The 22,041-nt window shown below is 38.4% G+C and overlaps 1 protein-coding gene across 3 annotated transcripts in view; it reads right to left on the bottom strand.

Moving 5' to 3' along the window:
• Nucleotides 1-22,041, bottom strand: part of CKAP5 (cytoskeleton associated protein 5) — a 106,803-nt gene that overhangs the window by 69,347 nt on the left and 15,415 nt on the right. For 2 of the 3 annotated variants that reach the window (XM_079928414.1, XM_079928415.1), the window contains exons 2-3: nucleotides 2,171-2,264; nucleotides 1,489-1,682 (exon numbers count right to left, since the gene is read on the bottom strand). In XM_079928414.1, the coding sequence (XP_079784540.1) occupies nucleotides 1,489-1,682; nucleotides 2,171-2,227 (251 nt within the window). In that variant the 5' untranslated portion in view covers nucleotides 2,228-2,264. Of the gene's footprint in view, nucleotides 1-1,488; nucleotides 1,683-2,170; nucleotides 2,265-18,571; nucleotides 19,191-22,041 lie in introns of those variants that run through there. The other variant, XM_079928416.1, reaches the window with a different exon arrangement.

The following is a 22,041-nucleotide window of genomic DNA, read 5'->3' as shown; positions in this document are numbered from 1 at the left end:
TAAATTAAATAAAACCTGTACTACTGGAAAGGAGAGAAACTGAGTGGGTTGGAATTACATGCAGCATTTGTCAAAAAAGTTTCTAGTATCAGAAGAAAAATGAAATTAAAAAAGCAATGGTCTCACTGATGGCAAGGGGAACTCATTGATGCTGGTTAACAAAACTGTCAAATTAATGACTGTCCTTCTTGGTATAATTTTTGAGGTGAGTCAAGTACAGTCTGCCCTCCATATTGGTGGGTTCCTTATCCATGGGTTCCTCATCTGCAGATTCAACCAAACTTGTATCAAAAATATTTGGGAAGGGCTTCCCTGGTGGCGCAGTGGTTGAGAGTCTGCCTGCCAATGCAGGGGACACGGGTTCGTGCCCCAGTCCGGGAAGATCCCACATGCCGCGGAGCGGCTGGGCCCGTGAGCCATGGCTGCTAAGCCTGCGCGTCTGGAGCCCATGCTCTGCAATGGGAGAGGCCACAACAGTGAGAAGCCCGCATAACGCAAAAAAAAAAAAAATATTTGGGAAAAAAAATTCCAGAAAGTTCCAAAAAGCAAAACTTGAATTTGCCATGCAGCCAACAACTATTTACACATTATTTATATTGTAGTTACAATTATTTACACAACATTTACATTGTGTTAGGTATTGAGAGTAACCTAGAAATGAGTTACAGTATACAGGAGAGTATATGTAGGTTATATGCAAATACTAGGCCATTTTACGTGAGGGACTTGAGCTTCTGTAGATTTTGCTATCCTAGGGTGTAGGGGTGGGGACTTTTGTCCTGGAACCAATTCCCATGCAGATACCTAGGGATGTGTATATATATTTCTTGTGCAATTAGGTCAAGGGTCCCCATTGTTTTTTTGTTTTTTGTATGGAGGGCTCCTTTCAATGACATAAAGACTAGTATTAGAAAAGTCAGGTTTATCAGGTATGGGAGACTGGGGTGACTGGAAACCTCTATCATCCAATAAGCTGGGAGTTATAGAGGTTATTTAGTTCGCATTACCTCTCCTAAGAGATAAAAATGCCTAATGACCATAGGGAGAAAGATGTGATTCTAAGATCACCTAGCCTGGAACCATTGTAGAAAAAGATTTAAGTAATGCCCAAATGTTTTCAGTGAAATTTTGACGTCTTTGCTAACCACCTCAGTTTCTTCTAAAAGTTACAAAAGATTTTCCCCCTTGGAGTAATTCTCATACAAAAGCCTCAAAAGGAAAAGCACTTGCTCATCAAACTTTAAGGTAAAAACTCAAGATCTGATTTCGAATTTGCTCCTCTCTAAAGATCTCTTGTACCATTTAGACTTCTGAGAGCAGATAAAGACTGAAATGAAAAACAAGTGTCAAGGAGCTATGAAAGTTAAGAAATGAATATCCTCTAAAAGTGCTAATAACTAAGCACAGTGATCCATAAATATACATAAATTAATCCATGTAGCACGAGACAGGGGTTTTTACCAGAATAGTTGGAAAGAAACTACTTACTTTCCTGCTACATGGGCATTTTCAACATAAACAAGTGCAGCTTCTAATCCTTTCAACTGAACCACTGCATTGGAATCAGTCACAAATTTTTTGATCAATCCTAAAAATTTGGACCATTCTGGGCTCTTTTCATCCTTTATTTTCTGGAAGATCTTCAGGGCCTCTTCATACCCACTTAACCTTGCTTTCCACAGCTAAAAGAAAAGTATTTTGAAACAAAACAAAATTTAATGACATTATTATCTACCATTGGGGTTGGGGGGTGGAATGACTACCTTATACTAGGTAATTTGAACAAAGGACCCCAGACTAGAAACAAAAATGGAGTTTAAGAAATCCAGATAGCTTTTTTATTTTTAAAGATTAGCTAACAAACTTTTTCTTATAAGTGTTTAATATTTATGATATTCTGTCAAGGCCTTCTAGAATTCATAAACAGGCCACTATAAACGTACCCCACTTTGTATCCAAGTATTAGTCATTACTTCTTTGTAACATGACATTAAAGATGTAACAATTCAAACATGAGAAATTTTCCTGCTGAAACTGCCCAATCTCCAAAGTAGGCTGTTTCTCCAGTTGTATTGTGTAATCATCAGGCAGCTTTATACTACACTATACAGTATAACTGCTGACAAAACAAGCCAATGACACTGAAATTTGAGTTCCAGAAAAGTCTTACCTTGTGTTCACATTTCTGATCAACTGGCAGTTTCACCCACTCACTGTCATCTCCCATTGTGCTTCCAGTTTCTTCTTAGAATTAAGAGTAATTCCTGGTCAGACAAAAATCGGTATCTATTAACTCTAGCAACCAAGCTGTCTCTTAAAGACAAAAAGATTTTTCTGAGACTATTATTTTAGCATGTGTAAACCAACAAAAGTAAAAAATCTCATTCTTTGGTCAAATGCCCATTTAATTCCATTAATAGAACATTTAAAAAGTAAACGAAAAAAGTTAATAAAAATTCTAAATGAGGGATTCCTTGGTGGCGCAGTGGTTAAGAATCCGCCTGCCAATGCAGGGGACACAGGTTCAAGCCCTGGTCCGGGAAGATCCCACATGCTGTGGAGCAACTAAGCCCGTGCGCCACAACTACTGAGCCTGCGCTCTAGAACCCATAAGCCACAAATACTGAAGCCCGTGTGCCTAGAGCCTGTGCTCCGCAACAAGAGAAGCCACCGCAATGAGAAGCCCGCACACCGCAACAAAGACCCAACGTAGCCAAAAATAAATAAATTTATTTTTTAAAAAAATGTAATCTATGTTAGCTGTAGAAAATCTGGAAAGTATAGAAAATATATAAGGAAGGAAAGCATTAAAATACAATTTCACTATCAATTAGTAACCAAAATGAACACTGCAGTGTATCCACTTGAACCCTTCCAGATTTTTTTCAATGCACATGCAGTGTATAAATTATATGAAAAAGGGCTAATCCTCTTGTAATTTTTTTCTTACATCGTCACAAACATTTCCTCACATTTGAGAACATGATGTTTAAAGGCTGCACTACACTCCATTTTATGAATGTACCATAATTACCAAGCCTAACACTGGACATTTAAATTGTTTCAAGTTTTCCAATATTATAAATAACATAAAAGGGATCTTGCTTAATCTTTCCATCCCCAGTCCTGGTGTGACATAAAATATGTCTTCAATAAATATTTGTCTAATGAATATATGCCTTGATAGTATCTGCTATGAGTCAGGCACTGTGCAAACTACTTTTTAAACATATTGATTCATTATACTAACAACAACTACACGAAAGAAAGACATTCTCCCCACTTTACACACTAGGCTCACAAAGATTCAGTAACTTGCCCAAAACAACAAAGCTAACAGGCCGTGAGATCACACTAAGATTCCAAGTCTATGCCTCTTCTTTACAACTTGTTGCCTCCCATTAAAATGTAGGAAATATCCCAGGGAAAGTTACTAGAGACTGAATTGTAAAAGTTTATTAGAGTAAAAGGAACTTTCATTAAGACTTCTCTTCAAAATCCCCAAGAGTCTGTGAAACAACAGCAGTGTGTTTTAGAGCAGGAGTCAAACCTTAATAGCAAATCTACAGGAACTCTAATACAGCAATAGTGAGAGATAAAATAGTACAACAGTTTGGAAAACAGTATGGCATTATTTAAGTTGAAAATGCACATACCCCACTATCCAGCAACTCCATTCCTAGGTATATACCCTAGAAATTGATGCCAACTGCACCAGAAGACCTGTATGAGAGTATTCATAGCAATGTTGTTCATAGAAAAGTCAAAAGTTGGAAACACTTTTTACAAGTTCATCAAAAAGAGAATGAATAAATAGTGGTATATTCACTGTGTAATATTATACAGCAACTAAAAGAACTGAAAGCATTGAAAGCAAGTACTCCAACAAGTACATGTACATGCATATTGATAGCAGCACTATTCACAATGGCCAAAAATCAGCCCAAATGTCTATCCATGGATGAATAAACAAACTGTGAAACATACATACGATGGACTATTACTCAGCTATAAATGGGAATGAAGTACTTACTGATACATGCTACAGCATGGATGAATTTCACAAACATGATGCTAAGTGAAGGAAGCCAAACACAAAAGGTTCTATATTATATGATTCCATTCATAGGAAATATCCAGAACAGATCAATCCATAGAGACAGATGGAGACTGGTGGTTGCCAGGGGTTGAGGAGAGAGGGGGAGAGAGTGGGAGTGGGGAGAAATTGCTTAATGGGTAAGGAGTCTTACTGTGATGTGATGGAAATGTTACTGTTTTGGAACTAGACAGAGATGGTGGTTGCACAACATTGTGAATGTACAAAATGCCATTGAATTGTTCACTTTAAAATGGTTAATTTTATGTTATATGAATTTCACCTCAATAAAAAAATATTTGTTTTTCAGTTCCTAGGTGACTGTAATATGCAACCTGGGTTAAAAACCTCTAATGTTACTTTCTTGGCACAAGTTTGAGCTGCAAAAGCAATCTTTCCTATCTGAGTTTCAAAGAGAAACAGTCAATGTAAGTTTTAAAAACATTTTCCAGCCAAGAGAATGTGAACAATAATATTCAATTGTTGGTATTCTGTGAATTCTCTGCAATACTTTTTTTTCTTGTTGGTTGCTTTTCGAAACATGAAGAAAAAGGTTACCTAACCTAAACTGCCTCATATAAAATATTGATGTCAGCCTTTCTCAACTTCTGAGGTGGCCCACACTCTGTCTGTGGCATGTGTTTCTCCCAAGGCCACTCTCGCCTTCTGGGATGGCCCACACTCTGTCTGTGGGGTGTGTTTCTCTCTAAATAAATCCACTTCTTACCTATCACTTTGTCTCTCAGTGAATTCTTTCTGTAATGGGACATCAAGAATCTGAGCTTCATTAAGTCCTGAAACCAGGTATACAGCAAAGTGAGAGACTGGTTCAAGATGGTGGAGAAGGACGTGCTCTCACTCCCTCTTGCGAGAGCACCGGCATCACAACTAACTGCTGAACAATCATCGACAGGAAGACACTGGAACTCACCAAAAAGATACCCCACATCCAAAGACAAAGGAGACGCCGCAATGAGACGGTAGGAGGGGCGCAATCACAATAAAATCAAATCCCACAACTGCTGGGTGGGTGACTCACAAACTGCAGAACACTTATACCACAGAAGTCCACCCACTGGAGTGAAGGTTCTGAGCCCCAGGTCAGGCTTCCCAAACTGGGGGTCCGGCAATGGAATGAGGAATTCCTAGAGAATCAGACTTTGAAGGCTAGCGGGATTTGACTGCAGGACTTCAACAGGACTGGGGGAAACAGAGACTCCACTCTTGGAGGGCACACACAAAGTAGTGTGTGCATCAGGACCCAGGGGAAGGAGCAGTGACCCCACTGAAGATTGAACCAGACGTACCTGCTAGTGTTAGAGGGTCTCCTGCAGAGGCTGGGGGTGGCTGTGGCTCACCGTGGGGACAAGGACACTGGCAGCAGAAGTTCTGGGAGGTACTCTTTGGCGTGAGCCCTCCCAGAGTCTGCCATTAGCCCCACCAAAGAGCTGGGTAGGCTCCAGAGCTGGGTCACCTCAGTCCAAACAACCAACAGGGAGGGAACCCAGCCCCATGCATCAGCAGACAAGCGGATTAAAGTTTTATTGAACTCTGCCCACCAGAGCAACACCCAGCTCAATCCACCACCAGTCCCTCCCATCAGGAAGCTTGCACAAGCCTCTTAGATAGCCTCATCCACCAGAGGGCAGACAGCAGAAGCAAGAAGAACTACACTTCTGCAGCCTGTGGAAGGAAAACCACATTCACAGCAGACAGACAAAATAAAAAGAGGACTTTGTACCAGATGAAGGAACAAGATAAAACCCCAGAAAAACAACTAAATGAAGTGGAGATAAGCAACCTTTCAGAAAAAGAATTCAGAATAATGATAGTGAAGATGATCCAGGACCTCAGAAAAAGAATGGAGGCAAAGATCGAGAAGATGCAAGAAATGTTTAACAAAGACCTAATTAAAGAACAAACAAACAGAGATGAACAATACAATAACTGAAATGAAAACTACACTAGAAGGAATCAATAGCAGAATAACTGAGGCAGAAGAACGGATAAGTGACCTGGAAGACAGAATGGTGGAATTCACTGCCGTGGAAAAGAATAAAGAAAAAAGAATGAAAAGAAATGAAGACAGCCTAGGAGACCTCTGTGACAACATTAAACGCAACAACATTCACATTATAGGGGTTCCAAAAGGAGAAGAGAGAGAGAAAGGACCAGAGAAAATATTTGAAGAGATTATAGTCGAAAACTTCCCTAACATGGGAAAGGAAATAGCCACCCAAGTCCAGGAAGCGCAGAGAGTCCCAGGCAGGATAAACCCAAGGAGAAACAAGCCAAGACCCACAGTAATCAAATTGACAAAAATTAAAGACAAAGAAAAATTATTGAAAGCAACAAGGGAAAAACGACAAATAACATACAAGGGAGCTCCCATAAGGTTAACAGCTGATTTCTCAGTAGAAACTCTACAAGCCAGAAGGCAGTGGCACGATATATTTTAAATGATGAAAGGGAAGAACCTACAACCAACATTACTCTAACTGGCCAGGATCTCATTCAGATTCGATGGAGAAATCAAAAGCTTTACAGACAAGCGAAAGCTAAGAGAATTCAGCATCACCAAACCAGCTCTACAACAAATGCTAAAGGAACTTCTCTACGTGGGAAACACAAGAGAAGAAAAGGACCTACAAAACCAAACCCATAACAATTAAGAAAATGGTAACAGGAACATACATATCAATAATTACCTTAATCGTGAATGGATTAAATGCTCCAACCAAAAGACACAGGCTTGCTGAATAGATACAAAAACAAGATCCATATATATGCTGTCTACAAGAGACTCACTTCAGACCTAGGGACACAAACAGACTGAAAGTGAGGGGATGGAAAAAGATATTCCATGCAAATGGAAATCAAAAGAAACCTGGAGTAGCAATACTCATATAAGATAAAAGACTTTAAAATAAAGAATGTCACAAGAGACAAGGAAGGACACTACATAATGATCAAGGGATCAATCCAAGAAAAAGATATAACAATTATAAATATATATGCACCCAACATAGGAGCACCTCAATACATAAAGCAACTGCTAACAGCTCTAAAAGAGGAAATTGACAGTAACAATCATAGTGGGGGACTTAAACACCTCACTTAGTTACACCAGTGGACAGATCATCCAGACAGAATATTAATAAGGAAACACAAGCTTTAAATGACACAATAGACCAGATAGATTTAATTGATATTTATACAACATTCCATCCAAAAACAGCAGATTACACTTTCTTCTCAAGTGCACACAGAACATTCTCCACGATAGATCACATCTTGGGTCACAAATCAAGCCTCAGTAAATTTAAGAAAACTGAAATCATATCAAGCATCTTTTCTGACCACAACGCTATGAGATTAGAAATCAATTACAGGGAAAAAAATGTAAAAAACCCAAACACATGGAGGCTAAACAATATGTTACTAAATAACCAAGAGATCACTGAAGAAATCAAAGAGGAAATCAAAAAATACCTAGAGACAAATGACAATGAAAACACGAGATCCAAAACCTATGGGATGCAGCAAAAGCAGTTCTAAGAGGGAAGTTTATAGCAATACAAGCCTACCTCAAGAAACAAGAAAAATCTCAAATAAACAATCTAAGCTTACACCTAAATGAACTAGAGAAAGAACAACAAACAAAACCCAAAGTTAGTAGAAGGAAGGAAATCATAAAGAGCAGAAATTAATGAAATAAAACAAAGAAAATAGCAAAGATCAATAAAATTAAAAGCTGGTTCTTTGAAAAGATAAACAAAATTGATAAACCTTTAGCCAGGCTCATCAAGAAAAAGAGGGAGAGGACTAAAATCAATAAAATTAGAAATGAAAAAGAAGTTACAACAGACACCACAGAAATACAAAGCATCCTAAGAGACTACTACAAGCAACTCTATGCCAATAAAATGGACAACCTGGAAGAAATGGACAAATTCTTTTTTTTTTTCTGATGTGTATTTTTTTTTTACATCTTTATTGGAGTATAACTGCTTTACAATGGTGTGTTAGTTTCTGCTTCATAACAAAGTGGATCAGTTATACATATACATATGTTCCCATATCTCTTCCCTCTTGTGTCTCCCTCCCTCCCACCCTCCCTATCCCACTCCTCCAGGCGGTCACAAAGCACAGAGTTGATCTCCCTGTGCTATGCGGCTGCTTCCCACTAGCTATCTACCTTACGTTTGGTAGTGTATATATGTCCATGCCTCTCTCTCGCTTTGTCACAGCTTACCCTTCCCACTCCCCATATCCTCAAGTCCATTCTCTAGTAGGTCTGTGTCTTTATTCCTGTCTTACCCCTAGGTTCTTCATGACATTTTTTTCTCTTAAATTCCATATATATGTGTTAGCATACGGTATTTGTCTTTCTCTTTCTGACTTACTTCACTCTGTATGACAGACTCTAGGTCTATCCACCTCATTACAAATAGCTCAATTTTGTTTCTTTTTACGGCTGAGTAATATTCCATTGTATATATGTGCCACATCTTCTTTATCCATTCATCCAATGATGGACACTTAGGTTGTTTATATCTCCTAAATAGAGATAAATAGAGCTGCAATGAACATTTTGGTACATGACTCTTTTTGTGGACAAATTCTTAGAAAGGTATAACCTTCCTGAACCAGGAAGAAATAGAAAATATGAACAGACCAATCACAAGTAACGAAATTGAAACTGTGATTAAAAATCTTCAAAAAAAATTAAAATATTGATGTCACTGTGCTATATTTTCTGAAATGGCTTCTACTACTTCATAGCTTCAGTTTTTAAAAAAAATTAGTGTTTAAGATTTTGCTGCTTTCCATTCAAAGGAAAGGCTTGCTTCATACCAAAACTTTCCCAGGGCTTCCCTGGTGGCGCAGTGGTTAAGAATCTGCCTGTCAATGCAAGGAACATGGGTTCGAGCCCTGGCCTGGGAAGCTCTCACATGTTGCAGAGCAACTAAGCCCATGCGCCACCACTACTGAGCCTGCTCTAGAGCTAGCAAGCCACAACTACTGAAGCCTGCGCGACTAGAGCCTGTGCTCCGCAACAAGAGAAGCCACAACAATGAGAAGCCTGTGCACTGCAACGAAGAGTAGCCCCCGCTCATTGCAAGTAGAGAAAGTCTGCGTACAGCAACAAAGACCCAACACAGTCAAAAATTTTAAAATAAATAAATAAATTTATTAAAAAAACACAAAACTTTCCCAGCCACTGAAATAATGGATAGTGTTTTGTGTATACGTGTGACACTAAGGACTACTGCTCTGTATCTATCGTTTTCCAGAATCAATATACTGAGAAAAAAAGCACTTCACTAATTTTTCCCCATAATTATTTTAATTTTAAAATAATTTTACAATTTAATTTTTTACATATATAAGAAAATATATACAATATATGTGTTAGGAAGCATTACAATAAAATTGATATATTGACCTACCACCCAAACTGAAAATTAGGACACTATTAATATTATTACTGCACCTGTGCATTTCTTTCCTACCCCATCCTTCTTACCACAGAAGCACTTTCCTAAAGTTCACCTGGTTCTATGCTGTAGTCAGTCACATATTCCTAAATAAAATTAACTGTACTTGTTTGTGAGCCTTAGAAAAATGTTATAGTCTTCCATAAGTTGCTTTTTTCATTCAATGTTTCATTTGTAAAATTCATCCATGTGGTATACTGTAGTTTAAATCTACTAAAAGTGTGGTCCAAAGACTTGTGCTGTTTCACAAACTTATCATTCAGAGATAAGTACAGAAATAGAGGTAAGTGTTTAGAAACTGCCATAACATCTATTCTATCTTCTTTTATTATAGTGATTTGAGGAACTGAAAAAAGTTCAGCAAGGCTAAAGTATAAAATGCAACAAGAAAAGTGAAAGGGTATAAAGAGTAAGGCTAGAAAGTAGTCCAAATCAGACCCTGGAAGGTCTTGTAAGCAATGTTAAGGAATTTAGACTTTATCCCAAAGGTAGAAGGAGACTTTGAAGGACTGTAGACAGGAAAATTTCATATGCTACCAAACTTGCATTTTTCAAAGACTATATAATGTAAATATAAAAGCAATGTAAAGAATGTCTTGGAAGGCAGTTAACAATGGAGGGAAATCAGTTAGAAGGCTGTAATCTAAATGAAGGATGATGATGGCCTGGAACTTAGAGTAGTAGCAATGCAGGTGGAGAAAACGGGATGGATTTTAGAGCTACAAGGAATGTCAAGGACTGTCTTTATTGAGTGACTGTAGAAGGAGTATAAGACACAGATGAAAATGAAGTTTTGGGCAAGCTGAGTTTGACATGTACACTAGACGAGGGTAGATGCGGGAAGCAGCTGGAGATTCAAGCCTGGTATTCAAGAGAGAGATAAAAATTTAGGAGTTATCAGTAGATAAATGTAATTAAAACCAAGGGGGTGGATGATAGTACTGAGGGAGAGTACATAGTGAGAAGAGCCCCAGGTTAGAGTTTAGATGAAACCAGCATCTACAGGACAGGTAGATGAGCCCCTTAGACCACCACGTACAGTGTCTGACACATATAAAATGATCAATTAATGTATGCTGGGGAAAGAAAAAAAACCCACAATAACTCAAAATGCAGTAACAGTCTTATCAAATTTGAGTTTTTGCTACTTGAGGGAAACTTTATTACTTTCTATGTCTGGCTGCAAATCTACACTTAAAAAAAATTAAAAGAATTCTGTATCTTCAAAACCACCACTAACTTGAGGTTGAGGCCTTGGGTAAGTTACTTAGCCAAATATATATTGCCTCAGCATGCTTGTGTGTAAAGTGGGAATAATAATACATACCTCAGAGAATTGTTGTGTGGATTAAATGAGTCAGTACATGTAAAGCTCTTAGACTAGGTACTTGGCATCTAGCAAGGGCTCAAAAAATGTTAGCAACTTACTATCATTATTTGGCATCCCAAATTTGAATTTATTTCATTTCTAAATTACAGTTGACTTTATTTTGGAATTTTATAGGATTAAAAGAGCAAGTCTATAGGCACCTCAGAATATTGTTTAATGCATAAAATATATGATCATATTAAATCAGTTATGTTGAAATAGTTATATATGTTGAATATAATATAGTTATGTTGAAATATAGTTATCAAAATATTTTGAAATGTGAATATATGGGCTTCTCCATTAATATATTAAATAAAATCCAGCAGCAGATTTAATAACTACTGTAACTCTTGTTATGAATAAAAAAATATATATATATGTATATATTTTTTTTTTACCTTACGCGGGCCTCTCACTGTTGTGGCCTTTCCCGTTGCGGACCACAGGCTCCGGACGCGCAGGCTCAGCGGCCATGGCTCACGGGCCCAGGCGCTCCACGGCATGTGGGATCTTCCCAGACTGGGGCACGAACCCGTGTCCCCTGCATCGGCAGGCGGACTCTCAACCACTGCGCCACCAGGGAAGCCCTAAAAATATTTTTAGATACTACATAACATGATTATGAAAATGATTTCTATTGGTGACAAAGGCATAGGTTCTTATAATATTATTGTAGTTTATTGCCTACATTATTAACTGAAGAAAATGTCAAAATTTCAGTTAGGACTTCCCTGGTGGCACAGTGGTTAAGAATCCACCTGCCAATGCAGGGGACACGGGGTTCGATCCCTGGTCCGGGAAGATCCCACATGCCGTGGAGCAAATAAGCCCGTGTGCCACAATTACTGAGCCCAGGTGCCACGACTACTGAAGCTCGCACACCTAGAGCCCATGCTCCACAACAAGCAAGCCACTGCAATGAGAAGCCCGCACGCTGCGATGAAGAGTAGCCCCCGCTCTCTGCAACCAGAAAGCCCGCACGCAGCAACAAAGACCCAACGCAGACCAAAAAAAAAAAAAAAGAAAGAAAGAAAAAGAAATTTCAGTTATAAGATTAGTGCAAATAAAGATGTAATTATTTTTCCATACAAATTTACAGAGTCTCTGAATTCTAACCCAGCTTAAAATCTCTTGATCTACAACCTTTCAAATTCTATGATCAAAAACTTTAGGGCATTCCCTGAGGACATGTAACTCTGCCATCAGTTTTGATGTGGAAACACTATGATATATAAATGTTGTTGGACAACAGTAGTTTTAAGAGTAAAATATGAAAGGTTTAAAAAAGCTAGCTCTGTCCTTTATTTATTGAGACTTTATTTTCTCCTTTGTATTTCCATTGTATTAGATAAATAAATGTGAATGTAGAATTGTAAAAAAAAAAAAAAAAAAAAGACTTTAGGGCACTGCTTACAATCATCTCAAAGTCCCTAGTTAAAATAATGGTTAACATCCATCCTGTATTTCAGTAGCACTTTATATTTTACATGTATTTTTACAATCATTCATTTTCTATGTATTTCATAATGTAAATGCAAGCATGCTGTTATATTATCTCATTCAGGTTTAGTTTCTTTCTTTTTCATATTATTCTTAGTTATGTGACTCTTACTAAACTATAAGATTCTCTTGAGCAAAAGCCTTTTGTCTTATTAATCTCTATCTTCAAAAGGGTCAAATAAATAAATAAAGTATCATTATCCTCTTTTTACATATGGGGAAAAAGAGGTTCAGCGTCCTGCCCAATGTCACTTAAGTAGGGGAGAATGGTCTAAAAGAGATTTCTTTTTTTTAATTTATTTTTGGCTGTGTTGGGTCTTCATTGCTGCACACGGGTTTTCTCTACTTGCGGTGAGCGGGGGCTACTCTATGCTGTGGTTCATTGCGGTGGCTTCTCTTGTTGCGGAGCACAGGCTCTAGGCACGCAGGCTTCAGTAGTTGTGGCACACACACTCAGTATTTGTGGCTCGTGGGTTCTAGAGCACAGGCTCAGTAGTTGTGGTGCACAGGCTTAGTTGCTCCGCAGCATGTGGGATCTTTCCGGACCAGGGATCGAACCCGTGGCCCCTGAATTGGCAGACGGATTCTTAACCACTGTGCCACCAGGGAAATCCCTGAAAGAGATTTCTTGATACCTAGTTTGGTGAAATTCCTACAACTGACCTACATATGGCTTCTACATTATCTATAGTGAAATCTATTCACACTCTACAGTATAAATAGTAAGAATTATTTTGGTGATTACTTAACTCAATAAAAATATAAAGGGCAAATGAGAGTATATATGAAAGACAAGTTTATTTGCCTCCAAAGGACTTAGGTAATTTAGGGAAATTTAAAATACAGTTAGTTGGTAAGGGGGAATCATCCCTAATCAGCAGCTGCCGAATAATCAAGCCTAACTACCCAGTTGGGCCTCAGAACACTGTTAACCTGTCTTTGCGTAAGAAAGAAATGACTAGTTTTAATTATAATTTGGGGTTATCCACCTAGTCCGACCCTTCTCCCTCACAACCCTTATTCCATTGAATACTGACTCTACCAGTTGAAAAGGAAAATCTTTCATTGAGATTAATAAAAAAACTAAAGGGTGGTAGACTATAATTTCTATAGCTCATACTAGTTTTAAATTTATAACTATAATTCTAGAATATTTGCAGGGGGGACAGTAGGGGAAAGTCATTAAAGTGGCTACCTGTTTGTAAGTTAAACTTTGCCTCTATCTGCAAATTTTAACTAGCCGTTATCACAAAGGAAAGTAAAGGCCTTAGGAACATTTAGAACATATTCAGGAAGTAATGAAGAGGACCCTCAGAGTTCATAAAACGGAATACATGTAGAATAAACCAACAATTTCATGAAAGTCACACCAGTTAAAAGGCCTGAGTGATCTCTTTAGAGAAATGTAGTGCTGTTTTCAATATACACAGCAAATTAAAACCAAACTAACATTCATAATAGCCAAAGAGTGGAAACAACCCAAACCTCTATCCACTGATAAATAGATAAAACGTGGTAAATCCACAGAATGGAGTATGATTCAGTAATAAAAATTAAGTACTATAAAGAATTCCTAAAACTCAACAACAAAAAAAGCAAACAACTTGATTAAAAAATGGGCAAAGAACTTGATTAGACATTCATCCAAAGACAGACAAATGGCCAATAAGCACATGAAAAGATGCTCAAGATTACAAACATTAGGGAAATGCAAATCAAAACTACAAGTATTACCTCACACCTATTAGGATGGCTACTATCAAAAACCCAGGAAACAACAAATGTTGGCAAGGATATGGAGAAATTGGAACCCTTGTACACTGTTGGTGACAATGTAAAATGGTACAGTTACTGTGGAAAACAGTATGGCCGTTCCTCAAAAAATTAAAACAGAATGACAATATGATCCAGCAATTCCACTTCTGGGTATATGCCCAAAATAATCGAAAGCAGGATCTTGAAGAGATATCTGTACACCCATGTTCATAGCAGCATTACTCACAACAGCTAAAATATGGAAGCAACGCAAGTGACCACTGATGGATGAATGGATAAGCAAAATGTGGTATACACATACAAAAGAATATCATTCAGCTTAAAAAGGACAGAAATTCGGACATGCTATAACCTGAGTGAACCTTGAAGACGTTATGTTAAGTGAAATTAAGCCAGCCACAAAGAGACAAACAGTGTATGATTCCACTTATATCAAGTACTTAGAGTAGTCAAAATCATAGAGATAGAAGGTAGAATGATTGTTGCCAGCAGATGGATGGAGAAGGGTAATGACGGGTTACTGTTGAATGGGTGTAAAATTTCAGTTCTACAAGATGAAAAGAATTATGGAGATGGATGGTGGTAGCTACACAACATTACAAATGCATTTAATGCCACTGAGTTGTATATTTAAAAATGCTTAAGATGGTGAATTTTACGTTATGTGTACACACACAAAAGAAGTGAAGTACTGATACATGCTGCAACATGGATGAACCTTGAAAACATTATATTAAGTGAAAGAAGTCAGTTGCAAAGGACCACTTATTATATAATTCCATTTATATAAAATGTCCAGAATAGGCAAATCTATAGAGACAGAAAGTAGATGAGAGGTTGCCTATGACTGGGGTGTTTGGGGATATTAGAAGGGTGTTAAGGAGTGCGGGGTTTCTTTTTGGGGTAATGAAAGTGTTCTAAAATTGACTGTTAGTGATGGCTGCACAAATCTATGAATATACTGAAAGTCAGTGAACTGTACACTTTAAATGGGTGAATGGTACGTAAATTATGTATCTCATTAAAACTGTTAAAAAAACAAACTAACAAAGTTTACTAACAGAAGTCCTTAGGAGATAAGAGTGATTTGTTAAAGTTGCCGATCATTTTACATGTGAATGGGCTGGGTGTAAAATAATAGGATCTAACACTAAGGAGTTACTCCATTCCAATTTTACCTAAAGCATTCATTTGATGAATTTCCCTATGGGTAAACCATGACTCAAGGAGTTCACAGGAGTAAAAGTAGATGTCTAAACAAATAACCATAATACAAAATGTATTATATGTGGAAAGTGCCCTAAGCAAGAGACAAATAAGGGTTAAGGGAGTTCAAAGACAGGATCAACCGCCAGTGAGCAAGGGATGGTCAGTGAAAAATCTCATAGAAAGGATGACATCTGAGCTCAGTGATAAATGATAGGTAGATTTAAAAAAATAAAAACAAAAACAAAACCAGGAGTGGAGAAGAGATATTTTAGGCTGAGAAAACAAGAAAGGCAAAGTCTTGGAAGTAGAAAAGTACTAAGCATGTTTAGGGAACACTAAATGGCTCCATTTATTAAGTATAAGACCAGAAAGACAGACTAGGGTCAAATCATGTATAATCTTGAATATTAAGCTAAACAGCAGAGGATGCTGATGACCTGAAGCAGGGCAATGACATGATCCTAATTACTTTAGAAAGATAAATCTATGCAGAATGAATTGGAAGGGAGAGAAAGTAGAGTCCTGATAGGAAATTACTGCAGTACTCGAGGACAAAGATAAATAGAAGCCAGACTCCTAGGAATGGAAAGGATGAGCAGAGGAGACTGAAGGGAATTACATTAAAGAAGCAGAATCAATAAGCCTTAGCAACTAAGGATGTAGGAGACCTAGTAGGAGGCTCCAGTCTACATGACTTGGAGAACAGTGGTGCTAATGACAGAAAAATCTCAGAAGAAAGTTCTGAGTTGTTTGTTTTGGGGGAGTGGAGGAGAGGTTAAGAATATGATGAGTTTGGTTTTAGACTTGAGAAATATGATCTTCAAGTGGCTGGAAATGTGGGACCAGGAATGAACAGAGGGTTCTGGATTTTATAAACATATCAACATTCTATAAACATAGATGTATGAAACCAAGTCTTCATTACATAGCAAGGTTTGATGCTTTAAGAGTAAATAAAATTGCCAACAAAGAGAAGCATTAATAAAATTAATTTGACCTATATATGATGCTTGCTATGGTTCAGTCTAGTCAATACTACAAATACTCAGAAATTTCAAATTATTCGGCACTCTCAGGAGGTTTTACCCTAGCCTAAAACAGAGGAAAAGGCAAGGGAGTCAGCTAAAATATATCTGTTCCACGGAAATATTATCATTTTATACCACGGCTGTATCTAAAATGTCTTCCAAAGAGCTCAAGTACCATAAAGTCCACACTACTGCTGAAGAAGGTTTAGATGTAATTATTTATTTTTAGACCAAAGGTTAAGAAATGTTCCCAAAGACATACATAAAGACACAACTTGGAGTAAACTCTGAACTCAGAATAAATTTCAGTTTAGTGTTCAATATTTAAGTGTGCATAATGTACTATCATTAACATATAGACCCCTGCAATCTATGCATTTTCTCATTCATCAACCAGCTAAAAGTAAGGCACAGGGAGATTAAGTCATCAGTAATGTTAGAGTTGGGCTAGAACCTTTGTCTCCTATCTCTCAGTCCACCCACCACTCTTCCCCATCACTCAAGGGTCCATGTGTAGTGTCCTTTTACTTTAAATTCCTGTACCACGACATCTTATAAAAATAGTTATACAGCTACTAAACATACTGTTTTAGCTTTCTAAAGCTAAAAGAAGAAGAAGCTATGACAGTAAAACTATTTTATGGCTAATTCTCAAGCTCTTGACCTTCAAAAGCTCTTCACTATCACAACATAAGAGATCTAGATCTGATTACCATTCCTGGACTCTCACTTCTGGCTAAGGAAATGCTACTGCAGAAGCACAGAATGAGTCTGAGGGAAGTTTGAGGAAAAATTCTGCCCACTCAAAAAGCAAACCCTGGGCTTCCCTGGTGGCGCAGTGGTTTAGAGTCCGCCTGCCGATGCAGGGAACACGGGTTCGTGCTCCGGTCCGGGAGGATCCCGCATGCCGCGGAGAGGCTGGGCCCGTGAGCCATGGCCGCTGGGCCTGTGCATCCGGAGCCTGTGCTCCGCGGCGGGAGAGGCCACAGCAGTGACAGGCCCGCGTACCGCAAAAAAAAAAAAAAGAAAAAAGAAAAAGCAAACCCTTTGAACGACCAATAAAGAATGATGTAAATCTGCTCAAAAAAGGAAATAATTAGAAAACAAGGATAAGACAAAATACACATACATGCCCAGAAATCTTTACTCAATCTATGTCTAAGAAGGCCAACTGGATTAAAGAAGCATACCAATTATGTAACTGTCACAGAAAACTTTAAATTTTATTACTTGGCTAAGCGAGACAAAATCTCATCACTTAAGTAGCCAGTAACAAAAATGACAAGCCTTTCCCTCTAATTTAAAAAAATCTCACTACCTCCAGGTAATTCTCATTAACAACGACAAGTGTTATCCTCTTGTAGTATTCTGCATTATCAGGGGGCCAGAAATGCGAACTGCTCCTCTAGTAGGTTATCTCAACAAACTTGGGTGGGCTTACTGTACTAGTCCTGGGATGGTGGCCTCCCACCAGTTCCTTCAGAGAGGGGTAAAGAGCTGACTCTTTCACACGGTGCTATTCGTATCAGTGGGAAAGAGGGTTAACTGACTCTCCCTAATAGATGATCACCGTCAGTGTCTTCAAAAGGGGGACTCTAGTAACACAGGCCTCTGGGGAGACACAGAGCTAAACCCGGCTGTGAATTAGGTCAACTTTCAGAGTTACTGCTCAATTGTACCAAGGTAGCTGAAAATCTAATGCTTACTCATCCCAAAGCTACCCAGGTCTCCAAATGCCAGGCTAAGGACCCAAGGCCCAGGGCACTAGATCCAGCTCCACCCATCTAGCTTAGTTGGATTATACAGGGTAAAAGCAATCCTCGCCTCACTCCAAGTAGGAACCAGGCTGGGGCAAAGCTAGGTTCTGGGCACCGCTCAACCACTGCATATCCAGACCAGCACCCTAGGGCCGCTGTCACCACCCAGAAGTAGAGCAGATGCCCCAGGCTTTAGCTCACTGCAGCCGGCATTGTTTACGCTCTTTCGCCGCCTTAGCCTCTGATAGGCCAGGAAAGTCCCCTGTACAGTCCACCAGGACTTCCGGCATGGGCACGGGATGCTTGACCCTAGCCCGCAGTTTGACACTTACGCTCCCCAGGCAGGGAGAGGTCGGGGCCCTACGGTCCGAGGCAGAATCTGCAGGAATACCGGACGGGCGGGGGCGGTGGTGGCATTGGTGCCGAGGCCGCTGAGAAACGCCTCCTCGGGGGCGGGGCCCAGAGCTCACTGTCAGAGTGCCCGCCCCACCTCGCCCCCGCCCCAGCACACACTGACGGCTTAAAGGGGCCGCAGCGTGCCTTTGCTCAGAGGTCTGCAGGACCCAGGGCGCTCCTTCCAGCCCAGAGGGCTTCCAAGGCAAGAGGTGAATGGAGGCCCAGCTAGGGAAACTCCACCGCAGCTGGGTGGGGACCTCTTTTTTTGTGGCAACACAGATAATGTTCCAGAAACAAAGGAGGTGACCTGTTCTTACTATCACAATCCTAATTCCTCCTCCAGGGGCGAAAAAAGTTGCTGCAGGAAACAGTCAAAGCATCAGGGTAAACATATAGCCCCCATTATGTAAGTGGCTTCTTCCATTAACTTCAGCGGTTAGTGTTTTTCAAATGGCAACTCAAAGGCACAGAAAAGAATTCTGACAGCCTGCACTGCTTCACCTCACCCTCTCAGTGACTTCTTTCTCTTCTGTACAACATGAGGAATCCTAGACAACGATAGAAGACGGAAGTAGGGGGCAAAATAGAAAAATAACATTCTCCTTCTTGTGAGTAAAATGTGATCTTTGAAACATTGGCCAAGAATTCACTACAAGTCTATGTAGATAAAGAAATCTTGCGTGCAAATACAATTGTGATGTGCAGTCATCTAATGTAATATGAAGAGTTCTTGTGAAAAATTGTAGGAGAAACTGGATTAATATCTCAGGGAGTTAAGTAATGGTCTCTGAGGTCTCCACAGGTCATTAATGAATTTTAAATTTCTTTTCATAGGAGGAATTTTTCCTCAATCTCAGATTATAAGGTTTGTATGCATTCTGTGTCTCCTTTGTAACTGTCAGGAAAGAAATTTATGTGGTTATTAAGCTGGTGTTACCTTCATCTAATCTTGATGAATAAACATACCTTATTAAAACTGTAAGCCACCACCAAACCTCTATGGGAATCAATTTAGTAAAGCTAAAGACCATTTACAAGTGCCCTAACATCTTCTATCCCAAAAAGGGGTTCAAGAGGAAATTTAGATTCCAAAGAACAGGCCCAAAGACTGCTCTAATATGGAGCAGACCCAGATTACCCTTATTCTGAAAGTCTTAGAAAATTCTAGGCTAAGGTTATCATGAAGAGATACTGATTCAGATTAGAATAGTCTGATTTTGAACTGCCAAAAAAATCTCATTTTAAAGTGCATTTAACTGTGAATGATACTTTTGAATTAAGTAATTAAGACCTTCTTTCATTCTGTCTGTATCAAGCTTATCACACTGCTCTGAGAGTAACAGTTTGTAGATCAGCCTTCCCATTAGATCGTGAGCACCTCAAGGGCAAGGGTTGGAATGTAGCTCACTCATCTTTTTTCTGTGTGATACCAAATGAATACTCAATAAATAATTAACACAAAAGGTATGACCAACACTTATTTTGACACAGGAGTCCAGATAACTTCAATAAGCATACTGCAGTGAGTATATGTGCGCATGCACACACACAAATGGATAATACCCAGTGCTGTGTTTATTAGTGAATTAAGAATTTAGAGAGAAAAAAATCCATTTACTGTACAGCTCAGTACAATCAGATTTATATCTTTTGCCCCAAAGCAAAGACATTTTATATAAATATTCCTAAGTAATACTTAGATATCTTACCAAATATCACAGCCCAAACACAGCCCATCTTATTTTGGTTACTGTATCCTTTTCTTTACTATACCATGAAGAGACTCAACTGGACATGTAAAACCTTCATAATTCAACAAATTACCAGATAGAAGTATTCTCCTTAACAGGGCAAAGTTGAAACTGTTTAGGAAATGATTTAGCAAATATTATATATGGAAGAAAACATGGGAAAATGATAATTCATATATTAGAAAGGTGGCATTTCTTGTGCTTTTAAAAAATCCTTCTTCATTGTAATGTTTTTCCTGCAACAAATCAAGCAGAGATAAGAAAAATATTTATTGTACACATAGCCAGAGCAAGGGGGAAAGAAGTTTTAAGCATTAACTGGAATTCCTTATTAGATCATATTCAGTGAAGGAAAGAGGCCAAGTTAGAGATTAAGAGCATGGACTCTGGGGCCAGAATGCTTAGTTCAAATCTGGTTGTGCCGTTTATTAGCTGTGTGGTTTTAGACAACTCTTACCTCTCTGTGCTTCTGTTTTCTATTTGTAAAATGAGGAATTTTTTCACCTTATTGGGTTATTAGGAGAATTAAATGAGTTAAGTTTATTATATTTGTAAAGTGCCTAGAATTAATTGCTATACATTAAGTATTTGGTAAATAAAATACATAACGCTCAACAAATACTGTCTGCCTTTTCTGTTACATTCCTTTTAAAACTAAAATGAAAACGTATAGCAGCGTCCCCCCCCTCCCCCGACTGCTCCTAGTTACCTGTGTTCTCAGCTGTCAGAAGTAGTGTTAACTGAGGATCAGAGGGAGAAGAGGTTCCCCAATCTAAGAACTTTTAAGTCAGGTTTACTGAGGTATAACTTACATATACTAAAATAAACTTAAAAAATTTTTTTATTGGAGTATAGTTCATTTACAAAGTTGTGTTAGTTTAAACAACTCCACTTACAATAGCATTGAAAAGAACAAAATATTTGGGAATAAATCTAACCAAGGAGATGAAAGACTTGTACACTGAAAACTACAGAACAATGCTGAAAGAAATTAAAGAAGACACAAATAAATGAAAAGACATCCCATACCCATGGACTGGAAGACTTAGTATTATTAAGATTCCATATATCAGAAAATAATCTATAGATTCAACACAATCTCTCTCAAAATTCCAACAGCATTTTTTTTGTAGAAATAGAAAAATTAATCCTAAAATTCATATGGAATCTCAAAGGACCCTGAATAGTCAGAACACTTTTGAAAAAAAAATGTTGCAGGGCTCTCTTCTTGATTCCAAAACACATTAAAAAGCCACAATGATCAAAACAGTGTGGTAGTGGCATAAAGACAAACAGACCAATGGAACAGAATAGAGAACCCAAAAATAATCCCTTGCGTTTAGGGTAAAATGATCTATGACAAGGGTGCCAAGACCATTCAAAGGGGAAAGGATGGTCTCTTCAACAAATGGTGACTGGAAAAACTGGATAGCTACATGCAAAAGAATGAAGTTGGACGTTTACCTTACACCATACATAAAAATTAATAGGACAATGGGGACTATATCAAACTTAAAAACTTTTGTGTATCAAAGGACACAATAAACAGAGTGAAAAGATAACCTACAGAAGGGAAGAAAATATTTATAAATCATTTATCTGATAAGGGGTTAATATCCAGAGAATATCAAGAACTCCCACAACAGAACCCTCCC

The sequence above is a fragment of the Stenella coeruleoalba genome (genome assembly GCF_951394435.1).
Source record: "Stenella coeruleoalba genome assembly, chromosome: 8".
Lineage (NCBI taxonomy): Eukaryota > Metazoa > Chordata > Mammalia > Artiodactyla > Delphinidae > Stenella > Stenella coeruleoalba.
This window is presented reverse-complemented; position numbering and strand designations above follow the sequence as displayed.